This window comes from Bubalus kerabau, chromosome 13 (assembly GCF_029407905.1).
Source record: "Bubalus kerabau isolate K-KA32 ecotype Philippines breed swamp buffalo chromosome 13, PCC_UOA_SB_1v2, whole genome shotgun sequence".
NCBI classification, from domain to species: Eukaryota; Metazoa; Chordata; class Mammalia; order Artiodactyla; family Bovidae; genus Bubalus; species Bubalus kerabau.
The window spans coordinates 7,087,841-7,111,012 of NC_073636.1; the positions used below are offsets into that span (position 1 = coordinate 7,087,841).

General features: G+C 39.5%; 1 protein-coding gene across 3 annotated transcripts in view; it reads left to right on the forward strand.

The window, feature by feature from the left end:
- Nucleotides 1-23,172, forward strand: part of SPTLC3 (serine palmitoyltransferase long chain base subunit 3) — a 151,383-nt gene that overhangs the window by 55,816 nt on the left and 72,395 nt on the right. For all 3 annotated transcript variants that reach the window (XM_055543411.1, XM_055543410.1, XM_055543412.1), the window contains exons 5-6: nucleotides 19,664-19,788; nucleotides 22,564-22,657. In XM_055543411.1, the coding sequence (XP_055399386.1) occupies nucleotides 19,664-19,788; nucleotides 22,564-22,657 (219 nt within the window). The remainder of the gene's footprint in view (nucleotides 1-19,663; nucleotides 19,789-22,563; nucleotides 22,658-23,172) is intronic.

A 23,172-nucleotide genomic window follows, 5' to 3' on the forward strand; every position in this document is an offset into this window, starting at 1 on the left:
TCTACACATGGACATCACCAGATGGTCAATACCAAAATCAGATTGATTATATTCTTTGAAGTCAAAGATGGAGAAGCTCTACACAGCCAGCAAAAACAACACCAGGAGCTAACTGTGGCTCAGATCATAAACTCCTTATTGTCAAATTCAGACTCAAATTGAAGAAAGTAGGCAAAACCACTAAACCATTCAGGTAAGATCTAAATCAAATTCCTTATGATTATACAGTGGAACTGAGAAACAGATTTAAAGGACTATATCTGATAGAGTGCCTGATGAACTATGGACAGAGGTTCATGACATTATACAGGAGACCAGGATCAAGACCATCCCCAAGAAAAAGAAATGCAAAAAGGCAAAATGGCTATCTGAGGAGGCCTTACAAATACCTGAGAAAAGAAAAGATGGGAAAAGGCAAAGGAGAAAAGGAAAGATATACCCATTTGAATGCAGAGTTCCAAAGAATAGCAAAGAGAGATAAGAAAGCCTTCCTCAGCAATCAGTGCAAAGAAATAGAGGAAAACAATAAAATGGGAAAGACTAGAGATATCTTCAAGAAAATAGAGATACTAAGGGAACATTTCAGGCAAAGATGGGCTCGATAAAGGACAGAAATGGTATGGACCTAACAGAAGCAGAAGATATTAAGAAGAGGTGGCAAGAATATACAGAAGAACTATACAAAAAAAGATCTTCACAACCCAGACAACCACAATGGTGTGATCACTCACCTAGAGCCAGACATCCTGGAATGCAAAGTCAACTGGGCCTTAGGAAGCATCACTATGAACAAAGCTAGTGGAGGTGATGGAATTCCAATTGAGCTATTTCAAATCCTAAAAGATGATTCTGTGAAAGTGCTGCACTCGATATGCCAGCAAATTTGGAAAACTCAGCAGTGGCCACAGGACTGGAAAAGGTCTGTTTTCACTACAATCCCAAAGAAAGACACTGCCAAAGAATGTTTGGATTACTGCATGATTGCACTCATCTCACAGGCTAGCAAAGTAATGCTCATAATTCTCCAAGCTAGGCTTCAACAGTAAGTGTACCATGAATCTCCAGATGTTCGCTGGATTTAGAAAAGGCAGAGGAACCAGAGATCAAATTGCCAATGTCCATTGGATAATCGAAAAAGGAAGAGAGTTCCAGAAAAACATCTGCTTCTGCTTTATTGACTACACCAAAGTCTTTGTGTGGATCACAATAAACTGTGGAAAATTCTTAGAGATGGGGATAGCAGACCACCTGACCTACCTCCTGAGAAATCTGTATGCAGGTTAAGAAGCAACAGTTAGAACGGGACATGGAATAACAGACTGGTTCCAAATAGGAAAAGGAGTACGTCAAGGCTGTATATTGGCACCCTGCTTATTTAACTTATATGCAGAGTGCATCATGCAAAATGCCAGACTGGATGAAGCACAAGCTGGAATCAAGATTGCCGGGGAAAATATCAATAAGTTCAGATACGCAGATGACACCACCCTTATGGCAGAAAGCAAAGAACTAAAGAGCCTCTTGATGAAAGTGAAAGAGGAAAGTGAAAAAGTTGGCTTAAAACTCAACATTCAGAAAACTAAGATTATGGCATCTGGTCCCATAAAGTCATGGCAAATAGATGGGGAAACAGTGGAAACAGTGAGAGACTTTATTTTCTTTGACTCCAAAATCACTGAAGATGTTGACTGCAGCCATGAAATTAAAAGATGCTTGCTCCTTGGAAAAGCTATGACCAACCTAGACAGCATATTAAAAAACAGAGACATCACTTTGCTAACAAAGGTCCGTCTAGTCAAAGCTTTGGTTTTTCCAGGGGTCACGTATGGATGTGAGAGTTGGACTATAAAGAAAACTGAGCACCGAAGAACTGATGCTTTTGAACTGTGGTGTTGGAGAAGACTCTTGAGAGTCCCTTGGACTGCAAGGAGATCCAAGAAGTCCATCCAAAAGGAAATCAGTCCTGAATATTTGTTAGAAGGACTGATGCTGAAGCTGAAACTTCAATACTTTGACCACCTGTTGTGAAGAACTGACTCATTGGAAAAGACTCTGATGCTGGGAAAGATTGAAGGTGAGAGGAGAAGATGATGACAGAGGATGAGATGGTTGGATGGCATCACCAACTCGATGGACATGAGTTTGAGAAAGCTCCAGGAGTTGGTGATGGCCAGGGAGGCCTGGTGTGCTGCAGTCTGTGGGATCACAAAAAGTCAGACACAACTGAGTGACTGAACTGAACTGTGCAATAAATCTCTATTCAAATTGAACACATCTTCATCCACATACTCAGTACTTAACTAGAACTCCAGAGTCTATAAGTGGTTTTCCAGATTTCTTGGGAAAGACATGGTATCTTTTTTTTTTTTTTAATATTTATTTACTTGGCTACATCAGGTCTTGGTTGCAGCATGCAGGATCTTCGTCATGTTGCATGGGATCTTTTGTTGTGACATACAGACTCTTGTTGTGGTGTGCGGGCTCAGTAGTTGAGGCTCAGGGGCTGAGTTGTTCCGTGGTATGTGGGATCTTAGTTCCCCGACCAGGGATCAAACCAATAACCCTTGAACTGCAAGATAGATTTTTAACCATCGGACCACCAGGGAAGCCCCAACACTGTATCTTTATTTTGAGGCATGAGGGCTGGAGAAATAAGCGGGGAGAGGAAGAAAAGTTCTCCTCCTTCAGAAGAGCTGAGTCTCCCACAAGCCTGGAAGGACACCTTGTCAAAAGAGACACGGAGGCAGAGACAGTCACAGCCACCAGAACCTTAAGGAGACAGCCTGGCACAGGCTTCCAGTGAAGACAGATCCAGAATAAGGGTCCCTGATTCTGCAGATTCAACAAACCCAGAGAAACCAGACAGAGATGAGGAACCATGTCTGCACTGCCTACAGCCGACATGCTTTCCCCAGCTGCTCATCCTTCTGAATTGCTGAGCTTTTAATGTTCACTTGCTTCCTCGAGCTCTCCAGCTCAAGCTCTCAGAAGAAAGTTTTAACAACTTCCAAGTAAACAGACAGAGAGCAAAACAAAAGCCACCCGCAGTAATTTTAGCAAATAGAAGAACTGAAAACAAGAATGTAAGCAGTCAAAAACTATATGACTAAACAGGGTACATTTGAAATTGTTTTGCAAGATTAATAGTAACCTGAACATAGCAGGTAGGAATTGGTAATACAGTTTTGAATGCTATTTATTTTAAGAAATACAAGTTACTTTTGAAAAATGTGTACTACATAGAAAATGTTAGCAGAGCCGATAGACTAACAATACTTTGGAAATATAGAGACTTAATTTTTACTAACTGAAATAGCTTCTTGAGGAACCCGAAATAAAAGTTTAGGGACATTTAGATTGAAGACAAAAAGAGAAGAGGACAGCAGAGGATGAGATGGTTAGACAGCATCACCAACTCAATGAACATGAATTTGAGCAAACTCTGGGAGATAATGAAGGACAGGGAAGCCTGGCATGCCACAGTCCATGGGGTTGCAAAGAGTCGGACACAACTTAGTGATTGAACAATAGCAATCACTTAAAATACCTCCTAGAACTTTTAAAAATAGTTTCCAACATTCAAAGGGGGAAAGAACACAGAAATCATATTACAAAATAGAAAAATTCTACAAAAAAGAAATCAAGAAGAAATGTTTAAAATGTAGTAAAAGGATAAAACATCATAAATATTATGTTGACCAAAAATATACACTTAGAACACATTTGCTTACTGAAAGCAAAAGACTGAGCCAAAAACTAAATTCAATTATGGGCTGTAATCAAAAACAAATACAACTAAATGAAAGTTATTCTAAAGGGTGAAAAAATGGGAAGATTGGTCCCAACCAGACACCTGGTTCCACCTCCCTGGTGCAACCAACACTAAAAAAAACACCCTCCGTGCCCAAGAGAGAGGTTGGGACAGCGGAAGGAGCAGTAAAAAGTGCCCAAGAGTAGGGTGTTTGCCAAATCTGCACCTAAAATTTTAAAACCAGGCCCAAAATAGAGCTGGAAATGACACATTTCCGGACAGATATGTACAGAATTGCAAGTGATATTTCAAGACGTAAAGTGCTGTACTGCTGCTTATTTTTCTGAACAATTAAAAGACAGTGGAACTTGGAGCTCAGGGAGGTTTTGACCCTCTCGTGGGTGGATTTAACATTTCACAGGCTGAGGGGAGTGGATGACTGCGATTTTTAAAATGTCCTAAACATGAGACAGAGTGAAATGGCAACTTTGAGTCGTCATTCAAGCGTTTAAAATCTCTGACCCGTTTTCAGTTTGTATCTTTTATGCTAGTGTTGGTTTTGGTTAGAATGCTCCCTGATTGGGCTGTCTCCTTGAAACTGAGTGCCTTATGCAACGTTTTTGGTCATTACAGTCTAGCTTTTTTTTTTGCAATAATATTTTTAATCTGCTGTGAAAGATTGGACATTTTTGACTTTTTTTTGCAATAATATTTTTAATCTGCTGTGAAAGATTGGACATTTTTGACTTTAGGTGTGTGACATTACGCTATGAATTAGGGACGTCTGGAATGAACAGTCTATTAAGTGTTGAGACTGATACTCTTTTTAAGGTGGCTTGCCTTCAAATTTTTAGCTGGAAAGTCTGTAGATTAACTGTCTTTGCTGAAAAGTAGCTGGAATAACTACTGAAATTTATTTAGAAACGGATTCTAAAACTACACAGTTATTTAGATTTTTAGCACTAGGATTGAGAATTGTGTAAAAACTGTTCATAATGTCTGAGTAGTAGCATCAAACAATCAGTAATAACTTCAGGAATTCCCTGGAGGTCTAATGGTTAGGATTCGATGCCTTCATTGATGGGCCCAGGTTCGATACCTGGTCAGGGAAATAAGATCCTACAAGCTTCACAGCATGGTCTAAAAAAATAAATAAATAAAAATGAAATGGAGAAAAACCATCAGTATTATCTTTATTATGCAAGATATTTCTATATTTGATTTTTAAATTTCTTTCCTGAAAAGAACTAGTTAACTTTGCTGTATGTGGAAGATGTTTGTTTGAATATATAGCTTTAACAATGGAAGACACTGATGCAGTCACCCTAAGGCAAAGTGTGTGCAGAATTGCTTGTTCTTCCATCATAGGAATTAAGCTTCAAGAAAAGAATAAACTGAAACTTGAAAAATAGATAAATAAATGACCGAAGGTGTGGTACAAATGCAAACAGAAAGGAAAGCAGTTAAGGAAAGTTAAGATTAATGCATGAATTATTAAACATAAGAAGAGATTCATCTTATAAAAATTATGTAGAGAGCCTTCTTCATAATGAAGATCAGTGCAGTGCCTAGAGATTGTGTATTAAGTAACACAGCAGAGGCATAGGTGATTCCTAATTTTTCTATAGAAACTGAAAATTAGTAGGATAATGAATTATCCTAGGAGGTTTCAAAAATCATGTGGGTCAACTTAATGTGCCTGATTAAAAACAAAAGCAACAAAAATAAAAAATGAAATAGTGATAGGAGACTAAAGTAACTTCCAGTCTTTGAAAAATGAAGGCAAAAAAAAATAAAGACAAAGAAGACATTGATGGTATAGTTATTGAGTTTAGTTTAATAATTATGTATTGAATGCTGAACTTAAAACGACCAACACAACATTGTAAAGTAGTTTTCCTCCAATTAAAAAATAAACTTAATTTAAAAAGAGAACAAAACATAAATTTTTAGGAAAACTGTTTTGAAAAAAAGGAAATAGGAAAAGTTGCTAAAGGCTTTTTTTTTTATGATGTTACATACCGTAAAAATAAAATTCATTTTTCCTGAAAAAAAAAAAAAAAACTATTACCAGTAGATGTAATCTTTTTAAATACTAACTTAATTTTCATACAAATTTACTATATTTTATGCACAAAGCAAACCTCATTAAATTCCAAAAAATGAAATCTACATAGGTCACATTCTTGGGCCACAGTGAAATAAAACTAAAAATTAATACCGAAATTAGAAATGAAACCTTTTTAAAAATCACTTGGAAGTTTTAAAGCCCTCTCCTAAGCAACTCTTGGATCAACATGGACATGAAGTCACAATGAAATCATATTTAGAAACTAACAATTATGAAAACATCATAGGATCCAACTAGTTGCGTACTCAGAGGAAAATATGTATTCTTACATTACTAAAGTAGTAAAATTGAAGCTAGTAAACTAACCCATCAAGGGAACAGAGATAAGAGGAAAGCAAAAGTACTGAATTGTTAAAGATTAAAACAGAAAGATAAATTCGAGAAGAGTAATTTCTGTTGGGCTGAGGCACCTATATTTTACTAAGTCACTAGAGGTGATTCTGATGACCACTCCGAGTCACCCACCACTAAGCCAGCATAACCCTGATCCCAAAATTTGACAAACAAACATTTCATAAAAGGAAAATTATAAGGCAATATTATTTGAGAAAAAAATATATAAGAAATTGGCATTGCATATTCAAGAGCACAGTCAAATAACAGAATACCATGATCAAGTAGTTCTATTCGGGACTGTAAGGATAGTTAACTCAGTAAGACACTTGGTAACCTTGAAAGACCCAAGAAGAAAACACATGAATATTTTGATAGATGTCACTAAAGCAGTTATAAAATTTAGTATCCATTCCTTATAAAACTTTTAATAGGATAAAGAGAGGAGATTCTTGAATGGAATAAAAAAATATCTACTTCAAACAATAAGACTACACTTTGTGATGAAACTTCTGGTTACTAGAAGCTTTCACTTTGAAGTCAGAGAAAAGATGAAGATGTGTTTTTACCACCATTTTAGTAACCTTTGGAAGTACTAGGTAGCATAATTATTCATTAATTTTTTATTCTTTATGTCAATAAATAGCCACTGAATAAGTACCATGTGACAAAATAAGAAATATATGTGCAATTAAAGAAGAGGTGAACAGATGATCTGGTCGCTTCTTTGTCTAGTTTTTAAGCCTTGATTTTTGAGGACTAAAGTGACCCTCTGAAGGGGCTGTTCTCGAGACTATTATAGAGATGAGGGGTGGTGGAGCAGGAGGGACAGGGTCCGATTCTACTTTCCACCATTTTACATAGTAAGCTAACAAACATTTATTAGAAACAACAAATATTTAATGAAGAATTCAATAAAGACCTAAATTCAAAAAAGACAATTTAAAAAATTCAGTAAGTCCATGATCCACAATCAATAAGAGGACATACTGGGGAAAATAATATTATTAATAAATATGAGGAAAAATAGCACAGACCTCGGGGATAAGCTTATTTTGAAAATGTTTAGAACCTATTTGAAGAAAACTATAAGATTTTTATAAAAGACCTAAAAGAATACTTGAAACAAACAGAAAGATAAGAGTATCTTAGAAGGGAACATCTCATTCTTATAATTCGATCATCTCTTCCCTAATTGAAAAGGTAAATTAAACACTATCCCATGACATAAATAAAAAGAGTGGGCAGTGTGGGTCTAAACTGAAGCTCTAGAGACAGGCACAGTTTGGTCCACCCATTTGTATAAGAAAAAGAACAGTATTTCAAACCAGCTGGAAAAGGATCAATTATGTCATAATTAATTTTGTGATAACTGGCTGATCATATAAAGAAATCATCCAGATTCCTGCCTCACACACAGTATCTTAGTAAGCTGCATTTGGCTAAATTTCTAATGTGTTTACAATTGTAGGTAAAAACAAAAACAGTCACCAGAAATAACTGTATAAATAAAACTGAAAATGAGTGAATGACTAAATGGATGAATGGATGAACAACTGAACAGAATATAACTACTCAGACAATTCAAGTACAAAAGGCGCTAGTTTTGTGCTTCTTGGTAAGGACCCTGCTGGAAATGTCAGACTGCAGTGCCCTTGATGTGAGCAATGCTTGTGTCTTAGTCCATGGGCTGATGTAACAAAATACCACGCACTGAGTGACTCATAAACAATGAGTGTATTCCTTGCAGTTCTGGAAGCTGAAAGTCTGAGATCAGGGAGCCAGCGTGGCGGGTGGGGCCCTCTTCTGAGCTGCCGACACCTCCTTGTGTGTTTCCTCATGTGGTGGAAGGGGTGGGGCCGGCTTTTCGGGGCCTCTTTTGAAGGGCACAAATTCTATTCATGAGGGCTCCATCCTCGAAACCCCACCAAACCCCACCTCCAGATACCAACACTCAGGACATTAGGTTTTCACCGTATGGATTTTAGGGGAACACAAGCATTCAGACTCCAGCAGCCACTTCACTAGCTTGTCACTTATCAACCCTCAGCCCTGCAACCCATAATGACCTCTGGTCTTTCCGGCTGTACTCACCTCACCTGGCAGAATGCCCGCTTATGTGGCAGGGATCCATTCTAAATGATGTCCAGGCTGCCTCCATGCAACACAAGTTGCTCAGGTCCATAGAAGACAGGGACTCTTGTTAGGAGAGACAAGTTGCTCCCAAGCCACCACCAGCCACAGCTATCCTTTGGGTTTCACAAACCTGATTCAGACACTAGTCTACTGTGTGCCTGTGCTACAGGGAATCAGAAATAGCTCTCCCAGAAACATCAAGGCAAAAGATACAACAAAATTAAATATTTAAACTTCTGTACCAAAAAAAAAAGAACCAACAACGTCAACTAAGAGTCAAAGAACAAAATTAGAAAGAATTATTCACCTATATCGGAGAAGGCAATGGCACCCCACTCCAGTACTCTTGCCTGGAAAATCCCGTGGATGCAGGAGCCTGGTAGGCTGCAGTCCATGGGGTCGCACAGAGTCGGACACGGCTGAAGCGACTTAGCAGCAGCAGGAGCAGAAATGGTTGCACAGTTACAAGAGACTTTGAGACCTTAAGGTGGCAGCTGGCAACTGCTAACAGGTACTGTTTTGAGAATGGCTGGTGGTGTCCTTGAGTTTGTTAGAGTTCAGAAAAGTCAGGTTCTCAGTGATACAGGAACATGTCTGAAACTACGCCCACAACAGCCACCTTGCTCCATTTCGGATGCCTGAAACACACTCTACTTTGGTTTTTAAATGCATTCTTTTCTTTAATGGTTAAATTAGAACCATTTGACAGGCCACAGACAAGTTACTCTAGTTAGCATGTGTACTGTGCTTAGTAGCTCAGTCATGTCCAACTCTTTGTGACCCCATGGACTGTAGCCCTCCAGGCACCTCTGTCCATGGGGATTCTCCAGGAAAGAATATTGGAATAGGTTGCCATGCCCTCCTCCAGGGAATCTTCCCAACCCAGGGATCAAACCCAGGTCCCCTGCATTGCAGCCAGATTCTTTACCATCTGAATCACCAGGGAAGCCCCCAAAGTGCAACTTGCTGAAACCCAGGATTGAACCAAGGACCTTTAGATCTTCAGTTTAACACTCTCCTAACTGAGCTATTTTGGCAACTTAGCATAAGGACTTGACATCTGTGTCTCTATTCATAATTACTTCAACTAGTTAGCATAAAGTTTTTGAAATCATGTGTAGGCCAGGATGATTTCCCCATACATCAATATGTGAAAATTTCTTCCATCAATTTCTCCCCTCTTCTCTACTTTTGGTGAGCAAAGAGATGTAGCTTCTTGGTCTTTCTTTCCCTGTGTACTGGATGGTTAAAAGGGGATGTGTTGTCATGTACCCCAATATTCACAGCAGCACTGTTTACAATAGCCAGGACATGGAAGCAACCTAAATGTCCAACAACATATGAATAGACAAAAAGATGTAGCACATGAATATGATGGAATATTACTCAGCCACAAAAAGGAACAAACTGGATCATTTGTAGTGACGTGGATGGACCTAGAGTGTATCATACAGAGCGAAGTAAGTTGGAAAGAGAAAAATAAATATATATGAATGCATATATGTGGAATCTAGAAAATGATACAAATGAACCTATTTGCAAGGCAGGAATAGACACAGATGTCAAAAACAGACATGTGGACACAGATGGGGAAAGGAAGGGTGGGACAAATTGGGAGAGTGTTGGCATATATGGACTACTGTGTGTGAAATAGACAGCTGGTGGGAAGCTACTGTAAAGCGTAGGGAGCTCAACACTGTGATGACCTAGAGGGGTGGAGTGGTGGGGGCAGAAGGAAGGTTCAAGAGGGAGAGTATATGTGTGTGCATATAGCTGATTCACTTTATTGCACCACAGAAACTAACACAACATTGTAAAGCAATTGTACTCTAATAAAAATGTAAAAATTTTTTTAATTAAAAAAATTTCAAAAAGTGGATATGTAGTAATAGCATATTATCTGAATCCACATGCTCTGTAAGTCCTCTGGGCTGCCATCTGCCTCCCTACAAAAAGCGTGCTAGGACTTCGCTGGCAATTTAGTGGCTAAGATTCCATGCTTCCAACGCCAGGGATGTGGCTTCCATCCCTGGTCAGAGAACTGAGATCCCACGTGCCATGTGGCATGGCCAAAAGATTTTTTTTTTTTTCAATTAAAAAGTTAGCTGATATAGATAAGTACTTGGGAAGATGAATCCCCTAGATTTAAGAGCAATTGTCCAGATTTCTGAATTCGGTGCACATCAGGGTATATCAAGCTATAATCTCCTTTACTTCATTTAGACAAACAAACCTGTTAAATCCAAATATACTAAGGATACAGGTTAACTTTCATTGACATTGGTACTTGTGTATATCGTTTAACCACTGATAATGTCAAACAATAATCAGTCTCAAAGCTGCCAAGAACAAAGAGCTTTATTTGGGATCTTAAGAATTGTAGTTCAGGAAACAGATTTGAAAGAGTCTTCTGAAAGCAACATCTCTCAAGAGTCACACACACTGAATCTGAACCTTGGCTCTAGACTTACTAACTACTGCCCTTGGGCAAGTGAACTAAACTCTGGCTTTGGTGTCCTTATCTGTAAAACAAATTCATAACTTCAAAAAGTTGTATGACAATTAACTAATTTAAAGCTTGCAATGTTTCAGTAGGGCAGGTTGCCACATTGCTAAGGAGACAGCCTGCCCTTATTAGCTCTATCTCCTTTGGGTAAGTGGCATCACTTCTGTATCTATTTCTTCATTGATAAGATAAGGACCAGGGTGCCTATTTTATAGAGTGTGTGAAGGTGTAATGATTAAATTAAATCACCACAGTATATAAGTGGACCCTCATTAGAAGTTGATTCCCCTTCTTTCTTCTAACTTTGTATTTAGAAGTGGGTTTTTAAAGACAGAGAATCAAATGTGAATTTGCTCTGTACAGTAGATAATAGTGTATTAATAATAATAGTACTGGGATTATATAAGCAAATTCCCTGTTTTTAGGAAATAGTGAAATATTTAAGGGTAGAAAAGGCATCATGATTGTAATGTATGAAGTAGTTCATAAAAAATTATATATTATATATATAATATATAAAAAGAGAGAGAATGGTGTTTAAAGAAGCATACTAAAATGATAACATTTAGGGAATCTAAGTGAAAAGTATTTAGGGATTCTTGGTAATGTTCTTACAGCTTTTCAGTATGTCTAAAATTATATCAAAATAAAATGTTTAAAAGAATAAGTGTGAAACATAACTCTACTGTGCATGTGGTCAGAGGTTATGTACAGGTCATTTGATCCACTTAAAAATTCTCCTCTTATTGAGATTATTTGTGACAGGAAAGCTCATCATAGTTATGTATCCATGCCTCACTTAAGGTTTTTGTTTGCATGGGATTCTAATTATCTATTAATGCTTTAACCTTCCAAGGGGTCATAAGGAGTTTGCTTGAAATTAAGGCCTGGGAAGGTGGGGCAGATAAAAATTGTTTCTGCTGTTTTACTGGACTTCATCAGCATGAGAGTTCTCCTGACCCAGCAGCAGTGGCCAATATTCAGAGTGGCAGTGTATTCTAGACCCATTTCAGACACCACATCTGGCTTCTAGGCTTTCCTCTGATTCACAGGAAAACAAAGGTACTCGGGAGGCTCTGTAGGTCCACAACCCCTACTAGACTGGACACAAGTGGACTAAGCAGAGAGCAGGTATTCTAGGAACTTTGTGGTGGAGAGCTGAGAGGTGGGATCCTTTAAGTGGAAGGGTTGATGCTCCTTCTAACGCAGGAATCACCAGTTCAAGCACAGTGGCTCAGAAGTGGGCTGGGAGCCCTGGCACAGTAGGAGGGGCCAGATGAGAAAGCTGGCAGGTTGCCACCGTAAATGGCCACCTACTCCTTGCTCAAGTCTAAGGAACAATTGACAGACAGGATATTCTGGATGAAAAGTGATGACAGTCACAGTTTGGAAAATAAGTCTTCCCGTGTTTTGCATAGGCAAAGTTGGTGGTTGGGAAACAGGCTTGTTCATAACTCCCATGCTCTTTACTATTAACCAGTGTCAATATCATGGCCAATGCCATTAGAAAATCAACTGAAATGTGGAGTTCATAATTTGCTACTTTTCCTTGAATCTGATTTTTATTGATATGACTGATGGTGGCATAGCCTGTGCTTGGCAGGCAAAAGCCCTGCAGAGAGAGCTGCCAAGAGCATATACCCAGCTTGTATTTATTCTTTTATCACAAAGTAGATTTCCAGTAGCCACTGGATAAATAAACCATCAGGATAAGAGCAAGTGTCAATACAGGACAATGTCACGATTTGGATATCCATTCTTACCAGCCTAGGTGTGGTTGTTATTGACTTTCAGAGACTAAAGAAAAGATGAAAGTCATCACAGAGGGAAAGAGAAATAAAGATTATTGTGGATTTATTTGTACCTTCAGAATCTGCCTGCCAATGCAGGAGACTTGGGTTCGATCCCTGGGTCAGGAAGAACCCCTGGAGAAGGCAATGACAACACACTCCAGTATTCTTGCCTGGGAAATCCCATGGACGGAGGAACCTGATTGGCTACAGTCCATGGGGTCACAAACAGTCAGACATGATTGAGTATGCACACTCACGGTATCAGTTAGGACTATAGCTCTGCTTTCTTGGGATTCAAAAAATGCCCATATTTACATATCAGCAACAAAAGGTTGACTATAATTCTAGAATTCCTAACACGCTCAGATCAGTAACTGCCACTTGACAGGACTCAAGCGTCTTCATTCAACCAGGACATGGCTCGAACATCGGTAGAAGAAAGCTAGTTAAGTTTCTAGTGCCCATTTTGTTTCCCCAAGGTCCTCCTACATTTTTATTTCCTTTTTTCAGTTTTAATATTTTTATTGAAGTATAGTTGATTTACAACACTGCATTAATCCCTACACTTTCATTTCTTGAATCCAAAGAACAGGAGCAGGAAAGCAGCCATCCATTAATGTGAAGGAGACATATTATTTCTTTTTTCTTAAAATCCCCACCCCATCCCAGACTAGCCTAGTCTAACTTTGAAAGTCTTGGCTTCCTAGAGTAGAAAATGTCTAGCTATCCTGGAAATCTCTCAAATCTGTTGATAAAACTTGAGCGATGGACACTAATCAGAGAAACTCCATGATCATGGGAGTTGGGAGTGGGGACTGTTCTACAAATTGAGGAAAGTAAAGCCCTACATGCAAAACCGCTAATAACTTGTAACCCACCTATGAGACATCCGGTCACAGAAACTGATAGATGTGAGAATGTGCTAACCACCCAACCAATGGAAATTCATAACACTGGTTTCTAAGGACCTAATATGGTCACCTGCATTTCCTCCCTTCTTCTTCTCTTTGAGTCAAGCTAATGAAAGAGACCTGGTAGAGGGCAATTTCTCAGGCTGTTCGTAGACACACCCACTTCCCATATTATCTTAAGGTCTTTTCATGATGCAACTGTTATAGACAAGCCCCTAAAACATCAGATTTGGGGAAGACGTAAGTGGAAGAAGACAGCACAGTGACTCACCATGAGAATCTACTCATACACTTCTGGGTGATGGGGCCAGAACACTGTTGTCCCCTGACCTCTGGGCAGGAAAGGCTCATGGAGAAGGTTACCCAGCTGAAAAAGTTTGGGAACCCGCCATCCTCGCTGGAGGCCTTCCTCAGGTGTCCGTGTTCCCAGACTGATGCTCCCTGCCTGGTGGCCCGGTGGCCCTGGCATCACAAGGCTTCTTGACATTTTTCCCTGTGCCATCCCCTCCTCTAGCCTCAGTCTTGGCTTCTTTTTCCATCAAAAGGCAGCATGCAACTCAGCAAGCACCTGTATGTGTCAATACTGCCATAGGCACCATGGTTGCCAAGACAAATGTCCCACCCCCAGTATCTGCGCTCCAAGGGCTCTTCCTGTAATAAGATAGCTCCATGAACATCCCCGGTGAAACTTACTAACTGCTATAATCATTCTGTGATGAGGCTTATGCAATTGCAGGGGAAAAAATGACCAACTTTGCCTAGGGAAGCTGAGATGGCATCCGAGAAAAGATGTTATGTTAGGTGTGTCTCAAAGAATGACTCAGAGCTGCAGAAACTCATTCTAGGTGGAGGAAAGAGCACTCCTAAGGTCAAGGATGCCTAAAACAGCATTTCTCCCAATCCCTCCAGTGAGGAGAGATTGCCAGAGGCCATGCGGCTGTTTAGTGGAAGAGCTGGCATCAAAACCGGTTCCCTCATGGCCAAGCTGGTGGTCATCTCACCACCCTTTTAGGATACAGTCTCTGCTAGGTAAAAACAAGTCTGACAAATGTGCCCACATTTTATCTTTAAATTTCAGTTTCTCTTCTTCACACTATGTTATATCTTGAATAATAAAGTTTTCAATTACAATTTAAATTTCTAACTATTCACCACCTCCAAATCTTGAGTGAAATTGACTCTGCTAGAACGTTTGTTTTCTAAACAATGTTTTCAGACAGTTTGGAGGATAAATGAATTCAGATTTGAGAAAAAGGCTACCAGCTAGCTGTTGTGACCTCTCAGGAAGAGCAAAGATGGGTCATCAGATATTCTTTTTTATGTTAAATGCAAAATAAAATTTTCTGCTCACCATACAATGCTTTCTCAAGTTTAACACTTCATCACTTTAGTTCAATAAGCAGGCTGATTTACCAATTTAGATAAAATTCTGATATCACACTCTGTATAGTCAAATGTGTTAATAGAAGCATGATTATAATAGTCCTGAATATGCTAACAATATTCCTCGAACTTAAATCTGAGTTAAGTCTGCTCCTATGTTCTATGAATATAAATTACAGCATTTCTCAGTTTGTACATTTTTTATTCTGTTAAGTGTATTACTTAGAGAAACAAAAATAAAATGCAAGACGTGTAATTTAAAAATTTTTAGTAGCTGCCTTTTGAAAAGTTTAAAAAAAATCAGGCAAACTTAATTTTATAATACACTTTATTTGACTCAATATATCCCAAATATTACCATTTAAAAATGTAACCAATAAGTAAAATATTAATAAACTATACTATACTATTTTTATTGTCTTTGTACTATCTTCAAAAAATAGTGGATATTACACCCTTCCGTGTGAGCTCAGTTGCTTCAGTCATGTCTGACTCTTTGCAACCCCATAGACTGTAGCCAGCCAGGATCCTCTGTCCATGAGGATCCTGCAGACAAGAATACTGGAGTGGGTTGCCATTTCCTTCTCCAGGGGATCTTCCCAACCCAGGAATCGAACTCGCGTCTCTTACGCCTTCGGCATTAGCAGGCAGATTCTTTTACCCTTCCAGCACATGTCAATCCAGACATTAAATTTTCATTGGTTAAAGTGAAATAAATGTCAAATAATCTGACTAAAACAGTAAAATTGTGTTTAGTAGAGAATATTTTCCAGAGCTTCAGTTTTAACATTTAAAGTAACTAAAATTTAAAAAAATGTAACACTCAGCTCTGCCATCGCATTAGCCATGTGTTGTTGATGGGTACAATACTGGACAGCAGAGACGTAGATCATAGAGCGACGGCAAGCATAAGACTATGGGAGCCTTGACGCTCTCCGTGAGGCCTGAGGGACTGTACATAACATGGGGAGAGGGGGTGCTAGATCTCCATACTCTCCTCCGTAGTGGCTGTATCCAAGTCTATTCCCACCAACAGTGTAGGAGGCTTCCCTTCTCTCCACACCCTCTCCGGCATTTCTTGTTTGTAGATTTTTTGGTGTTGGTTTGTTCTGGGGTGTGGGGCTTCCCACGTGGCATTAGTGGTGAAGAACTCACCCGCCAATGCACAAGACAGAACAGATGCGGGTTCATCTTTGGTTTGGGAAGATCCCCTAAAGAAGAGTGTGGCAACCCACTCCAATATTCTTGCCTGGAGAACCCCGTGGACAGAGGAGCCTGGTGGGCTACAGTCCATGTGGACACAAAGAGTCAGACATGACTGAAGCAACTTAGCGCACACACACACACACACACATTCTGGGGTGTGAGATGGCACCTTACTGTAGTTTTTTTATAGAATTGTATTTACTTATTTATTTTTGGCTTTGCTGGGTCTTTGTTGCTCCGCAGACTACTCTCTAGATGTGGTGCATGGCCTTTTCATTGTGGTGGTTCCTCGTTGCAGAACACAGGCTCTAGGGTGCTTGGGCTCAGTAGCCGAAGCACATGGGCTCAGTAGTTTTGCCTACTGGGCTCTAGAGAACAGATTCAATAGTTGCGGTGCATAGGTTCAGTTGCTCCACAGCATGTCGGATCTTCCCAAATCAGGGATCAAAACTGTGTCTCCTTCGTTGGCAGCGGGATTCCTTACCACTGAGCCACCACTGAGCTACAATGCAGGAAGCCCTCATTGTAGTTTTGATTTGCATTTCTCTGATAGTGATGTTGAGCATCTTTTCATGTGCCTCTTGGCCATCTGTATGCATATATAGGAATCTAGAAAAAATAGTACAGGTGAACCTATTTGCAAAGCAAAAATAGAGACATAGACAAAGAGAACAAAAGTATGGACACCAAGAGGGAAAGGGAGGGATCAAAAATTTGAGAGATTCAGATTGACATATATTCACTACTCTGTATAAAATATATAACTAATGAGAACCTATTGTAGAGAGAAGGGGGAAAAATAGTAAAAAAGAAATAATAATAAAAAAGAAGTGGTCAGAGAGTAAGCTTTTAAAGGTGGTAGAGTCGTAAAAATGTGAACTTTGGAGTTAGACTTGACTGTCTCTGTTGATTTTTATCTGTTACCTCTTCCCACTTCAGTTTTCTTATCTGTAAAGTAATAATACCTGCATTATTGGGCCCTTTAAATTAAATGAGATAACTTAAATAGTGGGCTTTGAAATCTAGCACATTCCAAAGGTTCAATAAATTATAGCTTGATTGCATGTATGAAAGTCATGAATTCTGCATTTAAGAGTGGGGAATCTCTGAGGGAGTTAGAATTTAATTATTTGTGGGGTGTAGGGTGGGAGGAAAGAGGAATTGTGGTATTTTTTATAAATTTTATTACATGATAAAACACATATATATAGAAAATTGCTCCAATCATAAGTATAAAGTTCAGTGGATTGTCACAAAACAAACATACCCACATAACCAGCACCAGGATCTAGAAACAAAACGTCTCAGTTCACTTCAGTTCAGTTGCTCAGTTGTGTCCAACTCTTTGCGACCCCATGAATCACAGCATGCCAGGCCTCCCTGTCCATCACGAACTCCCGGTGTTCACTCAGACTCACGTCCATCAAGTCAGTGATGCCATCCAATCATCTCATCCTCTGTCATCCCCTTCTCCTTCTTCCCCCAATCCCTCCCAGCATCAGAGCCTTTTCCAGTGAGTCAGCTCTTCACATGAGGTGGCCAAAGTACTGGAGTTTCAGCTTTAGCATCAGTCCTTCCAAAGAAATCCCAGGGCTGAGCTCCTCCAGAATGGACTGGTTGGATCTCCTTGCAGTCCAAGAGACTCTCAAGAGTCTTCTCCAACACCACAGTTCAAAAGCATCAATTCTTTGGTGCTCAGCTTTCTTCATAGTCCAACTCTCACATCCATACATGACCCCTGGAAAAACCATAGCCTTGACTAGATGGACCTTTGTTGGCAAAGTAATATCTCTGCTTTTTTTTTTTTTTTTTTTTTTTTTTTTTTATTTTATTTTAAATTTTATTTTATTTTTAAACTTAACATAACTGTATTAGATTTGCCAAATATCAAAATGAATCCGCCACAGGTATACATGTGTTCCCCATCCTGAACCCTCCTCCCTCCTCCCTCCCCATTCCATCCCTCTGGGTCGTCCCAGTGCACCAGCCCCAAGCATCCAGTATCGTGCATCGAACCTGGACTGGCAACTCATTTCATACATGATATTTTACATGTTTCAATGCCATTCTCCCAAATCTTCCCACCCTCTCCCTCTCCCACAGAGTCCATAAGACTGTTCTATACATCGGTGTCTCTTTTGCTGTCTTGTACACAGGGTTATTGTTACCATCTTTCTAAATTCCATATATATGTGTTAGTATACTGTATTGGTGTTTTTCTTTCTGGCTTACTTCACTCTGGATAATAGGCTCCAGTTTCATCCACCTCATTAGAACTGATTCAAATGTATTCTTTTTAATGGCTGAATAATACTCCATTGTGTATATGTACCACTGCTTTCTTATCCATTCATCTGCTGATGGACATCTAGGTTGCTTCCATGTCCTGGCTATTATAAACAGTGCTGCGATGAACATTGGGGTACTCGTGTCTCTTTCCCTTCTGGTTTTCTCAGTGTGTATGCCCAGCAGTGGGATTGCTGGATCATAAGGTATGTCTATTTCCAGTTTTTTAAGGAATCTCCACACTGTTCTCCATAGTGGCTGTATTAGTTTGCATTCCCACCAACAGTGTAAGAGGGTTCCCTTTTCTCCTCTGCTTTTCAATATGCTATCTAGGTTGGTCATAACTTTTCTTCCAAGGAGTAAGCGTCTTTTAATTTCATGGCTGCAGTTACCATCTGCAGTGATTTTGGAGCCCCCCAAAATAAAGTCTGACACTGTTTCCACTGTTTCCCCATCTATTTCCCATGAAGTGATGGGACCGGATGCCATGATCTTCGTTTTCTGAATGTTGAGTTTTCAGCCAACTTTTTCAGTCTCCTCTTTCACCTTCATCAAGAGGCTTTTTAGTTCCTCTTCACTTTCTGCATCTCAAAGCTCTTTGCATGCTTCCAACAAAAGTAACCACTTTTCTGACTTTTAGAACTTCTTTGGTGGCTCAGTGGTAAAGAATCCGCCTGCCAGGGCAGAGGCGGGGTTTCATCCCTGGGTTGGGAGGATCCCCTGGAGAAGGAAGTGGTAACCTACTCTAGTATTCTTGCCTGGGAAATCCCATGGACAGCCTGGCGGGCTGTGGTCCAAGGAGTCAGACATGACTTAGCAACTAAACAACAACAGAAATACCTAACTCCTAACACTGGTACTATTGGTTGCTTCTGTCTGTTTGTAAACTATAAATGGATTCATACAATATGTGTGTATACATATCTGACTTTTTTCACTCAACCGCATATTTGTGATGTTTTCCATGTTACTGCGTGGGACATTAGTTTGTTTTTTTTCATCGCTGTGCTGAATTCTACTATATAAATACCCCCCCCCATAGTGTATTGATCCATTCTACAGGGCATGAGTATTTGAATTGCTTCTATAATGGGTCTACGGCCAACAGACCTGCTATGAACACTCTTATATGTGTCTTTTGGTGATGGGTAAGTGTTGGAATTTGAGTTTTCAGTCTTCAACTTGTTGAGAACAGAAGACTCACCCACCCTATCATTTCATGTGCAGGAACCTTGGATAAGCATAAAGAGCTGGAGGATCTTGTGGCTAAGTTCCTGAACGTGGAAGCCGCTATGGTGTTTGGGATGGGATTTGCAACAAACTCAATGAATATCCCTGCACTCGTTGGAAAGGTGAGGCTTTGTTAACATAATTGTCTTCTGCTGTGTTATTCCTGAGACAATCTGAGTAGATCCTCTGTTAGATGTATAGCTGAGAAGTTTCTTTTCTTAGGATTGGATGTTCAACTTTTTGAATATATAGTACTATTACCAACCAGGGTCCTTTCCTAATCAATAGAAATTGATGAGACCAGACAAGGGATTAAGACAAGGCTTTAAGGGGGTCCCAGGAGCAAAAATAAGCAAGAGGTTCCCTTACTTGCTCACTCCCTGAAGGGGGATGATCTGGTTTCTTACATGGGGTGAGGATAGAGGTGAGGTCAGGCTAAAGGGATGGCTTAGGTGGTCTGCCCACTGCTGTGGTGATGTTGTGTGCAGGGACCATGTGCAGTACCCTGTTTTTGCTCCCAACACCCTGCTTTATCTGCTGGCTCTTCAGAAGTAGCAGTTGGGTTTTGTATTTTGTTGTCCATAATTTGCAGTGTATGCATACAGCTATTTTTTAGTCCCACAAAAAATAGTTTCTTTGTACTTTGTTGCTCAAGAACACAGAGAGGCTTGTCTAGGTGCAAGCTCTGCAGCAAAGTGTCCCAGGTCCAGGTCTGAGCCTGTGTCAGTACCAGAAGAGTCCAGCAAATTTCTTTATCATGATATTCCAGTTATAGAATCTCAGCCCTAGATGTGAGTCAAAATTCCTCTTCAGTGACAGTTTAGCAAGTTCTATTAAATTTCTAAGCTCCTGAGTCATCATGTTCAATGTAGCAAATGATTGTTAAGCATTTATTTTGACAAAACATTTTGCTTGTGTAATTCACTTTTTTATTCATTTAGTAAGTCACTTGTTGAGAATCTTCTGTGGCAAGATGTAGGGCATAGAAAGATGTATAAGACCGTTGTCCTGTAAATTCAGGTAGTTTACAATCTAATGGGGTATAGTGTCCAGCTCTATGCAATCGTATGAACAATAGCCCCCCATGCTCCTCTGTCCATGGGATTCTCCAAGCAAGAATACTGGAGTGGGTTGCCATGCCCTCCTCCAGGGGATCTTCCCACTCCAGGGATCAAACTCACATCTCTTATGTCCCCTGCATTGGCAGGTGGGTTATTTATTACTAGTGCCACCTTGGGATGAATATTACAGAAAAGGTGTGCCCATAGATGGGGAGGGACAAAATAATTCTTTCAAGAAAGGCTGGGATGCCTATGCAAAGAAGGTAACATAAGAAGAGAATCTGGTACTTATCTGTTTAGATAAGTAAGCTATTTCCTTAAGAGAAGGAAATGGAAGTATCATGTATAAAGCACTGAAGTTTAAAAGAATTAGAACAGAAGAGAATGGTTGAAGAAAAAATCAGAATGAAGACAGGTACCAAATTGTAAAGAACTTTGCAGCATAAATGGTGGTAGAGTTTTGGAAATTCTTCTGGAGAAAAATGGAGAGTTGGTTGCCTCATTTTCAGTAATCAAGTGCCGTAATCAGATTTCTGTTTTTAAAAATCTGACTCATGGCAACTAATACAATGCAATATATAATCTTTGATTGGATTCTGCACTGAAAAAAACAAAAAAGAAGGAATGAAACTTCTACAAAAGACATCAAGACATTTTTAGGACCATTGGCAAAGTCTGATATATTAAGTGATGACTCCTTGTGACCCCATGGACTGTAGCCCATAGGATCCTCTGTCCATGGAATTCTCCAGGCAAGAATACTGGAGTGAGTAGCCATTTCCTTCTCCAAGAGATCTTCCCAACCCAGTAATCCAACCCCCATCTTCTGTACTGCAGGCAGATTCTTTAGCATCTGAGCCACCAGGGAAGCCCATTTTAAGTGATAGCATTGTATTAATGTTTAATTATGATCACTGCATCGTGATCATGTAGGAGAATGTCCTTTTTCATAGTGGATACATGCTAAAGAATTTGAGAGTGAGATATGATGATTTACAACTCTCATATGTTCACCAAAAAATTATAAATACACAATGTCTGGAGTATGGAGATGTGAGAATTTTGCTCCCTTTGGCCTCAAAAATTTAAAATGTATCATGTGTGAAATTTCTAAAATATAAGGAAGAACTCAAAGATTCTGGCTGGCCACAAAGGAAAAAGGCTTTCTTCTTCTTTTTTTTTTTTTGCACGTCCCTGCATTTAAAATATGGTTGGGCAATTTCATAATTTAGAAATCTTTAAATTAATAAAGAAAAATAGTTTATAAACATAAATTGATACGCATTAAATTAGACTGACCTTTTCTCCTTGCCTCAGACTGAATTGCCATCCATACTTTTCCAGATACAGTTTATAACTGTAAAGCAGTGATGCTTCTGTCTACGTGGATGTTACTATACTGTGGAATAGGAATCATAAAAGAAAAGCTTGAAATGTCTTGCAGGGGGAAAAAAAAATGAACTAACAACCCTACCTTCTAGTTGCAGTGCTTCAAAACCGTTTCAAATAATCCAGCAGGAACTGGAAAATCCTAGAAAATCCACGCCCCACCCAAAAGTATATTCATTTTCCTGCCAACCATCAATCCTGTAGCATAAAAATAATTCAAAAAGATGTTATTCCCTTAAGAAGATCCCCATCTCCATCAGCTAATTGCTCTTGAGGATCTTATCCATGCAAATATATAAACACCCATTTAAACTCTCGGCCTTTTAAAATTAAAGAGGGCTGTGGGAATCCATGTTACAGGTCTTGAAGTGAGCTCCTATTCCCACGTGTCTCTTCCCCTTGACTTTATTTATTGGCCTGTGTTCCATGTGCTTGTTTTCTACACAGGGATGCCTCATTTTAAGCGACGAGTTAAACCACGCATCCCTAGTGCTGGGGGCCCGACTCTCAGGCGCGACCATAAGGATCTTCAAACACAACAGTGAGTATCAGTGATTTTAACCAAGAGGTACCACTTGCTCCTAGACAAAAGTAAAGATTATTGATGCAGCTTTGTCCTTGCTCTTCAAACTGGGAACTTAGCTAATGAAACACGGTTATGTTTATATTCACAACTGGCTTGTTTACCTCTGGTGACCTGGAACAAATGGTTGAACTGCATTAAGCACCCAGATTGCTAAGTGTAACCCAAACATATTAGCGTCACTGTCATTAATGGTCTTACAAAGCGGCTGCTGAAGCTATGGCAGAGCTCTTAGAGTACGTACAATTATCAGAAGTGTAAAATTGCCTCCTTTTTTGTAACTGCCTTGGGGAAGTTTGGAGACTTAAGTTGTTTTTTTTTTTTAGTTTAGTTTTTTTATCAAAGTATAGCTGATTTATAATGTTATATAAATTTATCATGTATATTGTTAATTTCTGCTGTACAGAAAAGTAACTCAGAAATGGCTTGGTGGTAAAGAATACTCCTGCCAATGCAGAAGACACAGGAGACTT